At 54.7% G+C, this 17,153-nt stretch overlaps 2 protein-coding genes across 11 annotated transcripts in view; one reads left to right on the top strand and one right to left on the bottom strand.

Moving 5' to 3' along the window:
- SGSM3 (small G protein signaling modulator 3) overlaps window positions 1-4,831 on the top strand; it is a 29,266-nt gene extending 24,435 nt beyond the window's left edge. For 3 of the 4 annotated variants that reach the window (XM_062587561.1, XM_062587551.1, XM_062587570.1), the window contains 7 exons: window positions 472-624; window positions 724-794; window positions 1,140-1,188; window positions 1,523-1,608; window positions 1,953-2,075; window positions 3,172-3,232; window positions 3,578-4,831. In XM_062587561.1, the coding sequence (XP_062443545.1) occupies window positions 472-624; window positions 724-794; window positions 1,140-1,188; window positions 1,523-1,608; window positions 1,953-2,075; window positions 3,172-3,232; window positions 3,578-3,718 (684 nt within the window). In that variant the 3' untranslated portion in view covers window positions 3,719-4,831. The remainder of the gene's footprint in view (window positions 1-471; window positions 625-723; window positions 795-1,139; window positions 1,189-1,522; window positions 1,609-1,952; window positions 2,076-3,171; window positions 3,233-3,577) is intronic. The other variant, XM_062587579.1, reaches the window with a different exon arrangement.
- A 2,866-nt stretch (window positions 4,832-7,697) lies between these two features.
- The window catches only part of MRTFA (myocardin related transcription factor A), a 96,287-nt gene continuing 86,831 nt past the window's right edge, over window positions 7,698-17,153 (bottom strand). For 5 of the 7 annotated variants that reach the window (XM_062587488.1, XM_062587506.1, XM_062587522.1 and 2 more), the window contains 7 exons: window positions 16,813-17,066; window positions 16,163-16,334; window positions 14,749-15,864; window positions 13,441-13,605; window positions 11,016-11,192; window positions 10,565-10,625; window positions 7,698-10,186 (listed from right to left, as the gene is read on the bottom strand). In XM_062587488.1, coding sequence (XP_062443472.1) covers window positions 9,687-10,186; window positions 10,565-10,625; window positions 11,016-11,192; window positions 13,441-13,605; window positions 14,749-15,864; window positions 16,163-16,334; window positions 16,813-17,066 — 2,445 coding nt within the window. In that variant the 3' untranslated portion in view covers window positions 7,698-9,686. The remainder of the gene's footprint in view (window positions 10,187-10,564; window positions 10,626-11,015; window positions 11,193-13,440; window positions 13,606-14,748; window positions 15,865-16,162; window positions 16,335-16,812; window positions 17,067-17,153) is intronic. The other 2 variants (XM_062587537.1, XM_062587530.1) reach the window with 2 other exon arrangements.

Below are 17,153 nucleotides of genomic sequence, written 5' to 3'. Positions count from 1 at the left end.
AGTGATAATACAGCTAATTTCGGAATTCCCGTCTATCCCTGTTAGTCTTGATCTCTAGCAACTAACGGAGTCCCAAAGAGCTGAGAGATTTGATGCATGTCCCTGTCCTTGCCTTAGCTCAGTCAGCATCACACCAAACCACAGCAGTGCCACATGCTGAGTGCTGCCAGGATGGTGCTGGTGTCACCTGTGTGGTATCATAGAATCAGTAAGGTTGGAAGGGACCTCTGGAGATCATCTAGTCCTACCTCCCCGCTCAGCCAGTGCAGCACCCAGGCACAGAGGTCCTGGTGATCCAGCAAATCCCAGGGACTAAGTGGTGCCTCATGCAGGAGCCAGTGAGAGGAGGCAGGAAGGGAGAGGGTTGGTGTGCACCTGAGAGTGGAAGAGCTGTGTGTGGAAAAGATGTAGGTGTGTCTAACACCTACATGCTCACCAATACACTGAGAAGTGGCTCTTCATGCTCCTCAGTACTCCATCGCTGGAGATGACACAGTCACAGAAGGAGTGACAGACTTGGTGCGAGGGACACTCTGTCCAGCCTTGAAGTCCATATTTGAACATGGATTGAAGAAGCCCTCTCTGCTAGGGGGACCCTGCCATCCCTGGCTGTTCATTGAAGAGGTGAGATGTCTCAGTTCCCTTCACGGAGCAGTGTTGCCAGAGGGCCTGGATGAGGGGCCTGTGGGGCACAGTGTGCTGACTGCTCCTCTGTCCCAGTAGGCTGCAAGCCGTGAAGTGGAACGAGACTTTGATTCTGTGTATTCTCGCCTTGTGCTCTGCAAGACTTACAGGTAAAATCACTTACGTGGTTATGTCTATGTTCTGCTTTTGTGGTGGTGTCAAGTTCTGCTGCCCTCTACTTGGAAGAGTCATGGCCTGCCCCTCCTCCCATGGGTCTGGTGTCAGTAGGCTGCTGTACCTGTGCTGACCTGGGGCTCTCAGTGACTCTTGCCCCCTTCCCTGGGCCCCTGTGTTTGCATCTGGGACTGCATCTTGCTCTCAGAGCTGACAGATCGCCCGTGGGCTCAGTGGTAGCAAGGGAGCTGTCACTGCTGTTGGGGTGTGGAGGGGGGAGAGGCCTGCTTGTGCCCGAGGTGGTTCTGGAGTTAGCTGGCTCTCTGCTGTGATCTTCGCAGGCTCGATGAAGATGGCAAAGTCCTCACTCCAGAGGAGCTGCTTTACCGGGTGAGTGCTGCCAGCAGAGCCCAGCTCTCAGCCTGGGCAAGTTTTACATGCAGGCTGCTGGAGGGTGCTCCTCCCTCCAGAGAGGTGCTCACAAGCCTCCCATACCTTCTCACTGGGGAGGAATAGAGATGCCAGGCGCTCAAGGAAAGTCAGAAAGTTGAGCCATCAGGGTGTCTCAGCCCCTTTAGTCTTAGCAGGTGGTACCAGGTGAGGGTGGAGGACAGGTGAGGAGCTCTGGGGAGGGCAGTGTTGGCCTGTGTTGCTGAAATACCAGCTCAGCTTAGCCTGAGGCTAAGCTGTGAGAAGGCAGTAACCACATCTTCCCACCCCTCAGGCAGTTCAGGCTGTGAACATGACGCACGACGCTGCACACGCACAGATGGATGTGAAGCTTCGTTCCCTCATTTGCGTCGGACTCAAGTGAGTCATCCAATCCTTGGTGTCAGGGATGCGAGGAGCTTGGGAGGGGGCAGAGCTGGCTCAAGGGCAGCAGTTGTTTCAGTGTCTACCCTAGGCCATGGGGGCTTTCTTCCCCTCTCATAGCAGCGACTGAGTGGGACCTGTTTCTTTCTTGCTGGGCGTGCTGGCCTGGCTCCTGGCTGGAAGAAGTAACTATCATGGCTTAGAGTGGCCTGCTCAGGCTTCCTGCGGTATCCTGTTCCCGTGGGGGAACAAGGCTTGGACTGAGAATAGCCTGTCCTAAAGCAATGGGGCCCCTTTCCCTGGTTTTAGCCCTGAAATGTGCCTCTTCCCCATCACTGCAGTGAGCAGGTGCTGCATTTGTGGCTGGAGGTGCTGTGCTCAAGCCTGCAGACCGTGGAGAAGTGGTTTCATCCCTGGTCCTTCCTGCGCAGTCCTGGCTGGGTGCAGATCAAGTGTGAGCTGAGGTGAGTTCATTGTCATGGGCTTCATCAGAGCCGGGGGTGGCTTTTCTCCTCCCCTGCAGGAGGTGGGCCTTACTGCGACAGGTTTTGGACCAGCTCCAGTCAGCAGCAGTGCTTGCTGCCCAGACTTCCTTGCTGCAAATATTTCCTCATGTGCTGAGACGGCAGCAACCGTCTAGACAGTTTAATAGGATGTGCCGTGCCTGCCTGAGCAAGAGCAGAGCCTGGCTCCGAGGGAGCTGTGGTGACAAGCAGGCAGTGTCTGCCTGCCAGCCACCTGCTGCTGCGCCCAGGCCTGCTCTGGTGGAGAGAGTCTGCCTCTTCCATCGTCCCTGCCCTCCAGGACCTCCGCTTCGGTGGCTAGCGTGAGCCCCGCAGGGACTGAGCGGGGAGCTGGGAACCTGCTGGGGAGCTGGTCTGACAAGCCTTACAGCATGTTCCTCTCAGGCTGCTCCCTGCAGAGGGCCTTGGCTCTCCCGCTGCCGCGGGAGTTTCAGGACCCTCTTGCAGGATTTGCACCTCAGCCTGAAGGGCCACCAAAAGCCGAGGCTGAACTCTGCCTCCACGTTCTCAGGGCAGAGGCGGCCTGCAGCCAGAGCCAGTGTGCCATCCACATGGAGTTCTTGGGCGTGGAGTTTGAGGGGCCCTTCTCTCTCCCCAGGGAGAGGTGTGTGTGCAGAAACACCAGGGTGCTGCTGGCAGGAGTCTGCTTTTTGGAGAGGAACCTGCAAATCCTCAATGCCAGCTGTATGCAGTCCCCAGCTGCATGGGTCTGCGATGCAGCAGAGCAGGGAGGCCGCGTGCGCTCCCCTGCGCTGTTGTGCGAGGCTCTGTAGGGGTTGCACTTGAGTCACGTTTTCAAGCTTCTTTTCCCAGTCTGGGTCTGGTGGGACTTGAAGCCCGAAGGGGTGAGGGGAAATGGGGGACGAGCAGTGCTGCTGCTGTCGCTGCCCTTTCAAAGCCAAGAAACAAAGATCTCCTCCCACCTAAGTTTATGGTGTCCATCCCAGGACTAGCTGAGGAGCTCATGTGTGACTGGGGATGAGCTGGGAGCGTGCAGCGTGCGCGTGTGAGTAACCTTTGTTCTGTTCCACTGCAGAGTACTCTGCAAATTTGCCTTCAGTCTCTCTCAGGACTGGGAGCTGCCTATAAAGAGAGAGGTGAGTAGCTAGTTAGCATCTTATCCTTCCCCTCAGCCAGGGGCTTTGCTTCCCATCCCCCTCGCCTAGACTTCGTGCTCTAGCCCATCCCCTGCATCCTTTCTAGCCAGTGCCAGAGGCCACAGACCAGGCTGCTTTCCCTGCCAGGACAGGCTCAGCGCTGCCAGCCTCTGCCCAGCTGGGGCAGAGAGAAATGTCAGGCACCTCCCTACCCCCTCCCTTCCCCCCTGCTCTCCAAACCACAGGGCCTCTCCCTTGTTCAGCTGCGCTGAGGTGGAAGGGCGGGAGGTTGCTCTGTCTGGGCTCTGGGGTCCTCTGCTCCATGTGCTCTGGCTCCACTCACAGATGCACCACTCTTTTCTGTGGGGGTGCTGTGACCTGGGTCCCTGTGCTGTCCTGCAGGAGAAGGAGAAGAAGCCACTGAAGGAAGGGGTGCAGGACATGCTGGTGAAGCACCATCTCTTCAGCTGGGACATAGATGGGTGACCATCACCATACCCCACTCTGGGGAACCTTCTCAAAGTCGCACACTCTTCTCTCACCCCTTTTCTGTTCCCCCCCTTAATGCTTTCTCCCACCCCTCCCACTTGTATCTGTGACAAAATCCCCCCTCGGGGGGGCTGCCAGGCCACCTGGGACAAATGGCAGCAGTGCCGTGAGGCCAGGCTGCAGACCAGAGGGAGACGGTGGTCGAGGTTGATGCTGTACGGGGGTGAGTGTGCTCTTGCCACAAAAACAGGTGCCCCCTCCCAGCCTTCTCCGTCTCTGCCACCCAGATCTTCTGCTTGCCCCTGCCCTCCTCCCCCTGGTGCCAAGGGAAAGCGGCCTGGCCCCCAGCCCCTCCTCACCAGTGCCCTGCGGGCCAGCAGCTGTGTGCGTGCTGGCGCATTTGCCGCTGCGGGGAAGAGGCAGCGCTCGTGGGATGGCTTTGAGCCGTGAAGCTGCCGCTGTGGATAGGTGGCACCGGAGGCGCAGGGGGAATCGGGCTGTACGGGAGCCGGAATCGCACATCCCCTCCGTGCCAGCCAAGGAAAGGGAAGGCAAAACGAAGCACTCGGACAAGTTCCTCTGTCCTGGGGCCTGGGCAGATGGCAGAGGGGGAAGCACCATCGGCCTCATCCCACCTCCCTGGCATGGGTTTGTGGGGTGTGGACAAGAGGTGCCCGAGTGCACCGGCCTGTTACCACTGTAACAGCCTTCGGGGATCGGCCTTGTCGGCTCCTGGAGCAGACAAGAACCAGCTCTCCCCTAAACAAGTGTTTCATGCTGTCATTTTAAGTCTCTAGATATTATTTTTACTGTTAACCAAAAAGCTGTAAATTAATTCTAGGAATATGTGTATATTTTGGCATTGTTGTAGCTCAGGATGGGGTTCAGGTTGGAGCTGGCTCAGGGAGACTAACTCGTCCTCGCCCTGCGGTGGCAGCAGGGATGCAGGTCGGGAGCGGAGAATTGCTGCTTTGTGGTGGTGGCTCTGGAGATGGAGTCTGACTTTCTGCTGAAAGCGCTTGTCTGTGAGCACAAACTACTCATGAAATGACACTAGATTCTTACTTTCCTTTATTCTGTGGGTTTGTAAATAAACTGCATCTTGGGAGAGTGCGGGGTTTTGGCTTTGTTTTTCAGTGGGGCCAGGACTAGAGTTAATTCTTGGTTTCTGCCCTACGATAATTATAGCCCTGGGGCTGCCGCTGGGCCTTGTCCCCGGAGGTGAGCAGGGCGCAGCAGCTGCCCCATGCTGCCCAGTTGCCCCTTGGGCCCTGGCAGCCACAGTTGCTTCTCAGAGGGGGTGAGCAGGAGCCTGGGCCAGCGAGCTGCAGCGGTGGGGGCAGCTGTGCTGCCAGCAGCGGCAGCTGTGCCAAGGGAGAACTGTGTTCAGACAGGCCGCGCTCAGGCCAAGAAGAATAAAGAAGTTCAGCATGTTTACTGCTGAGACGGTTGGTGTGGTCACCACACATTCGACGTAGCCCCAGCAGTGCAGCCCCTAGGCAAGAGGCTGCAGTTTCACCTCACCGTGCAGCTCGGGGCATGGCCAGACCCGCTTACGAGGCTGGGGGAGGTTTTTTTTTTTTTTTTTTTTTAAGCTGTCCTTGCTTCTGCTACTGTAAGGCCAACTTCTAGTTGCAGGGGAAGTAAGTAACTTCTACACCTATGAGGAATCTCCCTGCAGCTCAGCAAGATTTTTTTTTTTCCCCCCCCCCTTCCCCTAGGTTTGAAAGACTGGGCTGGGGGGGGGTGGGGGGTGTCACCCTCACATAGATAGGGGGGAAAAAAAAAAAAGGCAGAGCAGCCCCAGACACCCCCCCCCCCCCAAACATAGTAACATTTTTTAAGCACACGGCTGTTTCAAATTTTTTTAATAAAATGGATTTTTTTTTTCCAAATATTTGTAACTGAAAAAATAATTCAATTTAAAGATCCGTTCTCTCCCCCATTAACTTGTCACTCTTGTCCTTTTCCAGTTGAATACTCGCTCTGGATCCACTGCCCCAGCACTGCCCATCTCAGACAGTGCTGATCACCTGCTGCTGTTTGCTGCATAGTGGAAGGGAGAGTGCGTGCTAGTCAAATACACATTACAAACAAGTAGTGGTTACAGCAGAAAGATTCAGGATTACATTCAAGGTAGAGGCAGAATATCAGACTTTTTTTTTTTTTTTTTTTTTTTTTTTTTTTTTTTTCTCCCAATGGGTGCAAAAAATGTACGTCCAGGGCAATACCTCTTCCACCAAAGACCTACTGAATGAATATTCAAACAAATGATAGCAGGAAAGCCAAGCCCTGGGCTAGCCTGCTGCTGTGCCCGGAGGCGCTGAGCACCTCTGGGGCAGACGCCCGGCCTGCGCATTCCCAGGCTGAGGCACCACACGCCCGCCTCAGCACGCGGCCATCGCGCGCTAGTTTAGCAGGCGGCCGTTGTGCAGCGGGTGCTGCCAGATTAGCTGGTTTCTGAAGGCCCGGGGGGGGGGGGGGGGGGGTTTACGCTTCTGTATTGTCTTGGCTCCTTGAAAGCTTTCAAGCCCCTCAGCCAATTTCAAATGCATTGGGCACATTTAATGATGTCATCAGATTTCTACGAGTTTCACAAATCAAGGTGTTTGTGTGTGGGGGGGGGGGGGGAACAGGAGCAAGGCAGCAGTGATGTGAGCTCATCCTTTCTCCATCAGCCCATCTCTGGTTGGGGGGACAAGGGAGGGGGCTGCCCCAGGTATTTGTGTTTCTCAGCTGACACCAACTCCTGCTCACTGCAGCTGTGACACGCCAGTGCTCCCAGAACAGCGCCCTCCAGCAGAGCCAGGCACTCTATGGGGGGGGGGGGGGGGGGGGAGGTGAAGCAGAGGACAGCACTTGGCATGCGCCCACCTTCCTGTAGGATATCACTGCACTTGGATGGTTTTATTTATTTTTTTTTATTTACTAGTCACTGCCTTGTAATTACTTATTTGTACAAAAAAATGACATACAGCTGCTTGGGGGGGGGGGGCTGCTGCTCATGCTGGGCTAAAAGCTAAAAAAAAAAAAAAAAAAAAAAAAAAAAAAAAAAAAATCTCATTTTTTCACACCTCTTTCTTCCCCTTCAGGAGGAAGGGTCCTCCGCATCCTTGTCCAGCCCCACCTGCTCCTACGCACACCCTGTCCCTCGGCACTGGGCAGCTGCCCAGGGAGGCAGCGGCGGCAGCCCTGACTCCAACAGTGCACAATGCAGAACCCAGCAGCGCTACACTCTGATTTCTGCTGTGCCACAGGGCAGTAGCTCCCTCTCCCCAGTACACCCAGGCCAGACTCCCCTTAGGGTTGTGGGGGTGCAGGGGCCTGAGGGAGGCAGATGAGCACCCCTCAGCTCCCACCCACTGCTGGAGAAGCTGAGTGACTTGCTTCTATTGGGGGGGGGGGGGAAGGGAAGAGAGGTGTCAATAAAAGGAAGGCAGCTGCCAGCAAGTTCCCCCTGCAAATGGTTGAGAAATTGGCTCCCCATATCTTTAACGACGAAACGCGGCTCAGGAAAGCAGGCGTCTCTCCCCAGCTGTGATTCAGGCACAATCCCACCCAGCTGCCAGTTTAGTTCCTGATGGAGCGTTACGCGCAGGGCTGGCAGCTCACCTGCCCCTGCCAGGCCGCAGAGGCACCGATGCCCCTGCAGCACCTCTCTCTTCCCGACAAAGCGTGCTGTGGCCCTCGCCGCAGGCCTCAACAGGTACTGTTGCTCTTTCCATCGCCTTAGCAGGGCCAGAGCCTTATTCTACATTAATTCAAAGGCGCCTGTCTCCACCCCGACCCCGCTGCCACCCTGCTGCAGTTCAGGGCCAAAGCAGGGACAGCTGTGCCGAGATGAGGCTGCACAGGGCGCAGCTGGGCTGTCGCACCTGGTCAATACAGTGGTGAGCTGCTACCCCAAAACACAGAATTTATAAATGACAAGGAGTAACGGCCCGAGAGAGGCCCGCAGCCCTGCGTTTCCAAAGCAAAAAAAAAAAAAAAAAAAAAAAAAAAAAAAAAAAAAAACGCGCAGGCAGGAGTATCCATCATCTTCACATCACCGCAGGGGTTTGGGGCACAACCTCCTCCGGCTCAGCAGCCAGCAGCTCTCCTTGCACACCAGCCTGGGGGACTTACACAGCAGCAGCAGCTTCTGCAGAGGGTGGCAGCTTGCAGGACGCAGCCATTTGCTTGCGCCTTCTACCCTGGGGGCCAGGCGGGAAGCGCAGAGGTTTCACTGCAGCACAACCGAGCTTTGCTGCCCACCATTTCAGGCAAGGAGCCTTCGCAGCTCGCTGCTGAGCAAGGCCCTGTGTCGCGCCAAGCAACGCTCCCCACCCAGCACGGCCACCCTTTCCTGGCTCAGGGCACACCGGGGCTGAGGGGCTCCTTTCCACTGGCACATGAGCTGTACAGGGAGACAAGAGCACAGCTAAAGGCTGGAGACAAATCGCATGTGGCCCCTGATGATACGTTCCTCGTTGCCAGCTGTGCCCCTTGGCCCTCTACCAGGGCACGCGGATGCTTACTTGGCTCTAGGCCTGCCACAGGCTGGTGGCCTCGCGCAGCCCTGCCCCATGCCGGGCTACTAAGAGCCGGGGGAGCCTGTCACAAGTGACCTGACTGGGAATGAGCTGGAAGCCAAAGGGGAGAGTGCCTGAAGGGCGGACTCCACGCACGGCCGGGCGCCTGAGGCAGCAAGGCAGATTTAACATATAAGGACCTGGATTTTAGCACCTTAAAATCTGTTTTGCAGCCCAAAGCAAGTGTCGCAAGTAGGGAGGCCTCTGCCAAACTCAGCGGTATTTGGGAAACCAGCTCAGAAGCCCTCCTCGCATGCGAGGCGCTTTTTTTTCTCCCCTCCACAGGCACATGTTCCCTTTCCTGAGTTTTAACATCACCAGCCTCAACCCCACGGCTCACTACAACGTGTTCGTGGAGGTGGTGCTGGAGGACCTCAACCACTGGCGCTTCCAGGGGGGCAAGCGGGTGACCTGCGGCAAAGTCGACAACAACATGCAAGCTACGTGCGGGCCGCGGAGGCTCCCGGAAAAGCGCTCCCGCCGCCTCGGCATCCTGCCACGGGGGCAGCCAGGGCTTGAGCGCTGCTTGCAGCTTGCTTCCCTTGCCTTGCTGCGCCAGGGTGCCCCAAAGCCTCTGCGCACAGCTTCTCGGGTTTCTCTTACTAATTTGGGCCTTTTTCCCCCAGGCAACAAGGTTTATGTTCACCCCGAATTGTCCAACACCGGGGCTCACTGGATGAGGCAGGAGATCTCTTTTAGGAACCTGAAGCTGACGAACAACAAAGGTGCCAACAACAACAACGCGCTGGTGGGGAACCCTGGTTCCCTTTGGCTACGCTGGGACAAAGTGCCAGTTCTGCCTCCTGCCTCTCTCACCCCAGCAGCAGACCAGACCCTGCCCTTTAGAGACGGCACACCGGGCGGAGCCCCCCGCCCCACAGGCAGCTTGCCCTCTTTTACACGCTGCTCGAGGTAAAATCCCCTTCCACAACCGTCACATCAGCTGTCCCAGGACACCGTAACCCCCTGTATCTGCCAGCCCCAGCAAGGTACTGCTTCCTGGCGAAGGGGACACAGGCCCAGTCCCACCACATCACGGTGCGAGGGAGCTCCCGGCCTGCGGCATCCCGCCCCAGGCGCCGGCTCCTTTCTCAGCCCAGCTCCCAAGCAGGGTCCGGGCTGCCACGACAGCCCCAGAGCCCCTGCAGTCTCTGCCCCCCAGCAGCCCTCCTCCTTGCCCAGCCCACCCGGCTGCCCACTGCCCTGGCAGCAGTGACTCAAGGACCGAGTCTCCTTTTGCGGCCACTGCTGGCTTCGCACAGGAAGGTCACTGTTGGGGGAGGAGCACAAGTATTAGGAGCTCTGGGTTTTTTTGGTTGACTGCCCTCTTCCCCCCGCCCCGCCACGTGCCCGTGCCCTCCCACGCCCATTCCCTTCAGTCTCTGCTCACAGAGTTACAAGCAAGAATCCCAGTGCAGCTGCAGATCATGTCCATCAAGGAAGTCTGTGGAAAAGAGGCTGGGAGCGGCAGTGCTAAGGGGAGCCAGGCTCATGACAGGCCCCCCCGGCAGCTCCAGCCAGTCCATGCTGTCCAAGTTAGCCTCAGCCAGATCCAGGGCTATGCCCCCGGCCGGCTCGTGAGCAAAGTGCAATTCCGAGGTGTCCATTGGTGAAGGCGGGTGGTCCAGGATGGCTGAGCTGCTCAGCATCTCACTGTGGAGATCGTCAATCAGGGACAAGGGCTCTGGCCCGTCGTGGCCTGCTGTCAAGAGGGGGAGGCCGGTGCTGCTCTCCAGGAAGTCCTCCAGCCGGCCCACGGGCACCTGCTGCCCCAGGGACACTGGCACCGCCAGCTCTGAGGAATGGTTGCTGCTGGGCGGCGAGGAGGCGGCTGGGGCCACGGGTGGTTCTTTCCCGGCAGGTGATGACTGATCCTTGAAGTCAGCAGAAATCTCTGTACAGGAAACAAGCACCCAGACCAGAGTGAGGAAAAGCCCTGCCGATTACAGGAAAGAGCCCCCCCCCCCCCCCCGCCCACCACGGCAATGCGGACCCCCCCACACGCTGAGCCATCGCCGGACACCAACTGGCTTAAGGAAGCCCTTCAGCATGCTTGGGGGGTTTCAGCTCTCCTCAGTGTCACAGAAGAGGTACGCCCAGATTCAGCGCAGCAGAGCCGCTGTATCACACTAACGCCTGACCGACAGGCCCCTCAGCGCCTTAATGACTGCCCAGCAGCGCCTGCGTCACGCTACCCACGCTGCACTACCCCCTCAGAGCTCTGCAGTCCCCACTCTCAAAGCCAGGCTCAATACGGGTTTTGTCTCCTTACCCCCACTTTCAATGAGAATGTCAAACAGGTCGTCCATCTGCTGGCTGGAACAGCCATTCTCCTGCGGAGACAGCACAGGATCAGCTTTCTGCTTATCACAGGGGCCTCCACCTCCAGCAGCTCCCTTGGCTGTTGGCTCTTCCCCCTCACCCCAGTGACTGGGCTCTTACTCAGCAGAAATAACCTCACAGAGGCATGGCACCAGACTCCTCTAACCCCAGGCTCTAAGAAGGTACATTTAGCAACTGCTGTATTAACATTCATCAGGAAATAAGTGGTTTGGGATCCTCCCCATACTCTCCAGAAGGAATTTAGATAGAAGGGCTCAGTCAGAAAAGGCCCGTTGAGTTTCAACTTCCTATTACTTGCCCAGACTGGGAGTCTAAGCGGATTTACAATAGCACCTTTTCATGTGCTCTCCAAGGAAATCAGGGGAAAGAGCTGTTCTCACCTCCTGGGCTTTTGGCTGTTGCTTCATTGCCTCTTCATAGCCTGGAGGCTCTTTCATTGGGACCGAGGGAACAGGGAGAGGAGGTGGAGGAGTTCCAAAAAGCGACGGGTGCTGTTGTTGCTCCAGGTCCATCTGGGATGGGGAAGGGGCAGCAGGAGAGCTGGGCTGCGATGAGGGCTGTTTAGAACAAAGACAGAAGGAGTGAGTGGAGAAAAGCCCATGTCAGCCCATGTCCTGTTTCACAGCTGCTTTGAGAGACCATCATCCCCTCTCTTGGCATGTGCCACACAGAAGTCTGCACTGCTCTGCTCCCAACAGCCCAGGTTCTTCCATGTACTCCGTGCACTAAGCCCTGGCTGCGGGGCAGCAAGACAGATTTCCCCTCCAAATCACAGCTCAAAATTTTCTGCTGAAACCTTGCTTTTTCTAATCCTAAAGCAAGCATGTCACAAACCACCACCGGACTGCTCCTGGACGGGGACGCTTTTGTCTGTCCAAGTGGGAAATTCCTCTAATACTCTGCAGAGAGAAGGGCATTTCCCACACTGCTTTCAACTTACTCTGCACAATACAGGCTAGAATCTATCTTTTACCCACCACTCACTGTAGTGCCTGCTTTGGCAACAGTCAGGCTTCATTAGCAGCAAATACCACAACCTTGAAGGTGGGCGGGGAGCACCAGAGCACTCAGAAGCACCAGAGACCTCCAAAGGAAACCCAGAGTGTTGCAGGAAGTGGTGCTAGTGACTCAGCTTCACCAGATGAGTCAGCAAGCAACTGCCCATAGGAAGTATCAAAACATGGATCAGGCCTTTGCCTCTACAGGGGCTATGTGTGAACCACATTGAAGTTTGCTCCACTGAAGCAAGGAATCCTGGACATTAGCTGTATTCCAGTCTCAACACTTGAACATGTTGCTGCTCCTCCCCATCCCATTTTCCCTGGAAAACTTTTTATCTGTTCTGTGATGGGTGGGGGGAACAGGAGTGACCCCCAGGTCACTGCAGAGCTGCTCTAGGATCCTCTCCCTGTCCCTGAGAGGGGCTGGAAACTGGCGTGGTGGCACAGGCCACTGGGATTTGTTGGGATGGTACCTTTTTTGGCACACTGGGTTGGCCGGATTTGCCAGGAGCACCAGTTTTCAGGGACCCTTTGTGGAAACCGTTGAGGAAGAAGGGCTGCAGGTTTGGAGGTGCTGAGAAAGACAATATGGTGTGGGGCAGCTGCCCCGTGACCACCTGCAGGTCTGGCTTCTGACCCTACAGGGAGGCAAAAGGATTAGGAGAGTCACTACAGATGCCTCCACAGCACACGAACTAAGATCAGGCACAGACTGCATCCAGTCTAAGGAGTCTGAGGGAGAAAGGTGTCTTTGTTCACCTTCTGCATTTCATCAGAGGTCTCAAAGTGACCCAAAGCACTGACACTTTGCAAAGTGCCTATCCCACAGGACAAAACATAGTGACTACACTAGAAGTAACTCCTGTCTTCATGTTTGTTTCATGATCTGACTCAAAAGTGAGCCTCCAAGTTCTAAAAACTCTTCATGATCTTTTTATGTCTTATCTTGACTACATGCTACAGAAAAAGCTATGTCATCTCTGATTGGGGCTAGAATGGGAGGAGAAGCACAAGCAAGGTCTCTTTAGAGCTGTCGCCTGGAGAAGGGGTAAAGCTGGAGGTGCTCTCTTCCTTAAATCTGCATTGTATTTCACAAAGACATAGTTAGCAGGTATGCTCAAGGCACAGGAACTGAAATTTCAGCAAGGTTCATCAGGACTGGACATTAAAAGGTCACATCCTTTGTCCCTCTTGGAGCTCATATCCTACCTTTGACAGCAGACAAACTGCCCACACCACCCTCCGGCAGGCTCTCTCCACACAGTAACCACCTTTAAATTTAAGCAGCAATACTTCAAGAGAAGGGGGCACTACTGCAAACCAAGGTTGCCCATTCTGGTCTCTCATCATTTTCAACTGATAGAAAATGCCTGTTTAAAACACCAGCTGGTCTTCTGTCCAGTGTGTGGGACTAAAAGGCAGAAGGCAGTAAATTGTCAGGGTTTAGCTCAGAACTCTTTGCTGTAAAGCCTCCAGATCTCCCCGACAAATGCCTCTCGGGCAACACCTCACGGACGCTCAGCGCTCCTGAAACCTGAAGACCTGACGGTGAGCACAACTAGTTCAGCAGAAGACAGAGGAATGGAGATGTTATGCCAGGTGCCCCTTCCGCTGCCACATTCAAGGTGAAAACCAAATGCCCCAAGCAACTGCAAGCTGTGGTAGAAGCAGCTGTGAGATCTCTCCTGCTGTGACAATAGTCTCTGACTTGCACCATGCATGTGTATCCCCTTCCCACCACCGCTATAAACCCTGACAGCAGGCAAGGGAAACAGGGAAGAAATACAGGCAGGTGGCCAGCTACCTTTCTGACAGATTGGTTTAGTCCTCTGGGCTGCTGTTGCTGCTGCTGCTGTGTGGGCTGCTGCTGTATGGGCTGCTGCTGCTGCTGCGTGGGCTGCTGAGGGGTGCTTGCAGGTAGCTGACGCTGTGGCTGGCTGGAAGTTTTAGAGGGCGATGATTGTACTCTCTGCAAAGAAAAGGATGTCAGTAAGAAGCTATTTCCCAGATACAACATGGAGCAAGGCTTTGGTTTCTTAAAGCATTTCTGAAATCCTTTTTCCTCTTTACTCTTCAGGAAATTCACTCAGTTATTCTCAGTTTCACCAAGCAATCATATTGGGGTGGGACTCAGTGGCCTAAATGAGAAGGTTGTACCGCTCAAATCCCTAGGCTATCCAAGACACCCCTCTAGGGCAGACAGACCTGGCACAGGATCTCTCGCTGACCTGTGCTCTTCTGGAGCAGCAGCTAGAGTTCAGGTAAGATACCCTGGGGTATCAAGGGTGTCACAGAATGCCTGTATTTTGACAGCTGACTCCCGTCTCACCTGACACACAGCAAATGCAGCCTGTTTAGTGCCTGATGGTGGACATTGCCAACTGCTCTGCAGAAAGTGCAGAAAATGTGGCAGTAGACAATAAAAATCTCTTCTGATACCACAGAAGATGCTGGGGCTTAACTTCTGTCATAAATCCCAGGCATATTTCTCTCTTTCTGAGAGACACTCAGAACACTTCTGTTAAGTGCTGAATTGATGCCAACAGAGGAAGAGCAGATCACCTCTTACAGAAGACTCTGCTAACGCTTACAGAGTGACACACATTAAAACAAAGAGCAAAAAAGCAAAAAGGCTGCCCCCATGGTCTGATTTCAGCTCTCAACAGACAAGACAATCTAGCACCCCAACTACAATCTTCCATTAAAGAACAAGAGGTGAAATAAACTTCTTTAGAAAACTAGAGTGAGATGTACCAGCAAACACTAGTACACCAAGCACAAGATCCTGCCTGAAAGAAGACAGAACTGTATGTTTCAAAGAATGCTAGCAGCCCATGATGTATGAAGTCAATCATGCATTGCGGTATGGGGTTCATCAGTGTCAAATTCCAGTCTTTTTGCTGAAATTTTGCCTATATTGCTCTGATTTACAAACCTACAAACTATTAGCCACCACAGCAGACAACCCAGCTTTTTCTTTTATTATTAACTGCACTGAATTTCCAATGTGTGAAGTCATCCTATAGTAACCTGAACCACTGTGCGACGAGTGGGAGGAGGCAGAGAAGAACCCGACTGCCCACAGTGGGGAAGCGACCCAACGCTCGCCTACCTGCAAGGCTGGGCAACTACTCCCCGCCTTCCCGTGGGGCGAGAGGCCCTGCCTCTCGGTGCTCTGCTTGGTCACGGTGAGGACGATGTGGGTCCCTGTGGAATCGGTAATGAGGGTGGGGGGAGGAGTGCCCTTGATGAGGTCGCTTAGGGCGCTCCCTTGCTGGCCAAGGAAAAGCCGCGGGCTGTGGGACTGGCACGGCAGCTCTGCTTCCGCGGCTGGCACCTCCTGCTTCACCATCACGGCTTTCTTTGGCACTGCGCTTGGATCCGAAGTGTCCATTTGGCTAGCGGTTGGTGCGGGGCTGAATTGGTCTGTTTGGCCACTGGATTGCTTTGCGGACTGGCAACTTAGGAAACCGTTTTCGCTCTTGACCTGGATGCCAAACGCTACTGGGTTGGAAGGAAGGGCTGTTCCATCTCCCGCAGCAGCCGGGGCCGCTAGTGACTGCTGAGAGCGCTTCTCCTGCTCTAGCTGTAGTCTAAGCATCTCAACCAGCTGCTGCTTCTGCTTCAGCATGCGAGTGAGTTCCTCGATCTGCTTGTCCTTCTCCTGCAGCATCTGGTCTTTGTCCCGAACTTCGGCGTCTCTACTGTTACTGGTGCTGCACCGCTCTGACCTGGGTGCTGCACTTACACTGCAGGAGGCAGCCTTGGAGCTTTCTTCCTTCACCACAAACTGCACTGGAGATGCCTGCAGGGTTAGCTGGGTCAGGGGCGAAGTCACCATCTCCCCAAAGGTGTCTCCAGTGGCTGAGTTCTCGTCTCCTGTACTAATCTGTGAGCGCTCAGAAGGAGTGGGAGAAACGGGGGGAGTTGAGCCTGTGCTGCCAAACTTCATCATGCCACCACTGGTGACCGTTGCCACAACTACTTCTGCTGGAGCAATGCCAGTGGTTACCAGGGCTGGCCCTGTGCTCAGCCTAGCAGCTGGGAAGGCCACCACCACCTCGGCAGCTTTGGGGAGAATGGCTGCTGTGTTGGGTTTGGGATTAGGGCCTGTTTGGCCAGCTGAACCGTTCTGGTCTTGGTAAGCTCGGAGACGCTCAATCAGGTCCGTCTTCGTGCCTGAGACAGGCAAGGCTCTCAACTTCAACTCTTGCTTCAGCTCTGCCACCTGATCAAGGGAAAAAGATGCGGTAGCATCAAGAGAACACGTTCTAACCAGAACAACTATTAACAGCTACCAGAATCATGAGGCAAAGGACTAAACTGACCCCTTGCAGGCCAATGGACCTGCATTCCAGGTACACACTGCAGGGTAGCAATGCCAGCTGTTACCACAAACTCCTGTCAGTTCACCTCAGCCCTGCTCTGCAGCAGCCACTTCATTCAATCTCCACTGCTCTGCTGACAGGGGCAAAAATAAAAGGGCTGTGCAGTTTCCCAGTACTGACTGCAGCACCAACATTTACCTTCATCTCATCTAGGTTGGCAGGGAGAGGGCCTGGCTTGCCCACCGCAGCATTACTGTTTTGTCGCATCAGCCCACTGGAACCGGAGGACACTGAAGATGTGGTGCTGACTGTGGCAGAGAGATTGCGTACTGCAGGGGCACTGGTACCACTCTGCTGCTCACCTGGAGGCCTGCAGGGAAAGAAAAAGGACAGGCATCACAACTGAGGTGGAAAGGGACTGGAGGCCCTCAGTGCAGCAGAAGTCTATCAAGGATTTTATGCATCTCTGTATCTATATCTATATATATAATGTCTCCAAGCATGTGCCTGCAGACAAACAAGTGCCCCAGGTGCCATCCCAGACGTTAAGACATGCCAATGCCTTTGACTATAAATATTTCCCCTTACTTTGTCAACCAACTCATTTAAGCTGCATTGTTTGATTCACCTGACACCAGTCTTTTTTGAGGCCCACTGTAACCCAAAACGATTGAGCACCCAATTCCCACACCTCACAATCAGAACATGGCGTATTCGATAACAGGACTGGGGAAGCAGGTCCTTCCTAAAGGGTTAGGGCTCTCCCTATTGGCAGAGCTGACAGAGTGATGAGGGACCTGTAGCACAACAGGGTCCCAATGCAGAGAGGTGGCATATAGGACCCATACTTTGGTGGAGCTGGCAGAATGGTCTGATAGTTGTAGTGCTGCTGCTGCTGCTGGTTGAGGATTTGAAGCTGGAGAAAGAGTTGCTGCTGCTGCAGTATTTTGGCATAGGATGAATCCATGGGAGGAGCTCCTTTGTCCTGCTTTTGGTCCGGGGGGATATACTGATGATATTTAAGCTTCTTGACTTTCGGCTTCAATTCCTTGGCTTTTTTACTGCGCTGAGACTTCTCACTAGCAGACTTGGGCTGGCTTTGCTACTCGGAAGAAAAGGAGGAAGCAAATAAGAATGGAAATACTGAAATAACACAGCACTCCATATAAGCCAGAAAGTAAGCTGGGAT

This window comes from Rhea pennata, chromosome 1 (genome assembly GCF_028389875.1).
Source record: "Rhea pennata isolate bPtePen1 chromosome 1, bPtePen1.pri, whole genome shotgun sequence".
Lineage (NCBI taxonomy): Eukaryota > Metazoa > Chordata > Aves > Rheiformes > Rheidae > Rhea > Rhea pennata.
Note: the sequence above shows the minus strand (reverse complement) of the source record. Positions and strands in the feature narration are given on the sequence as shown.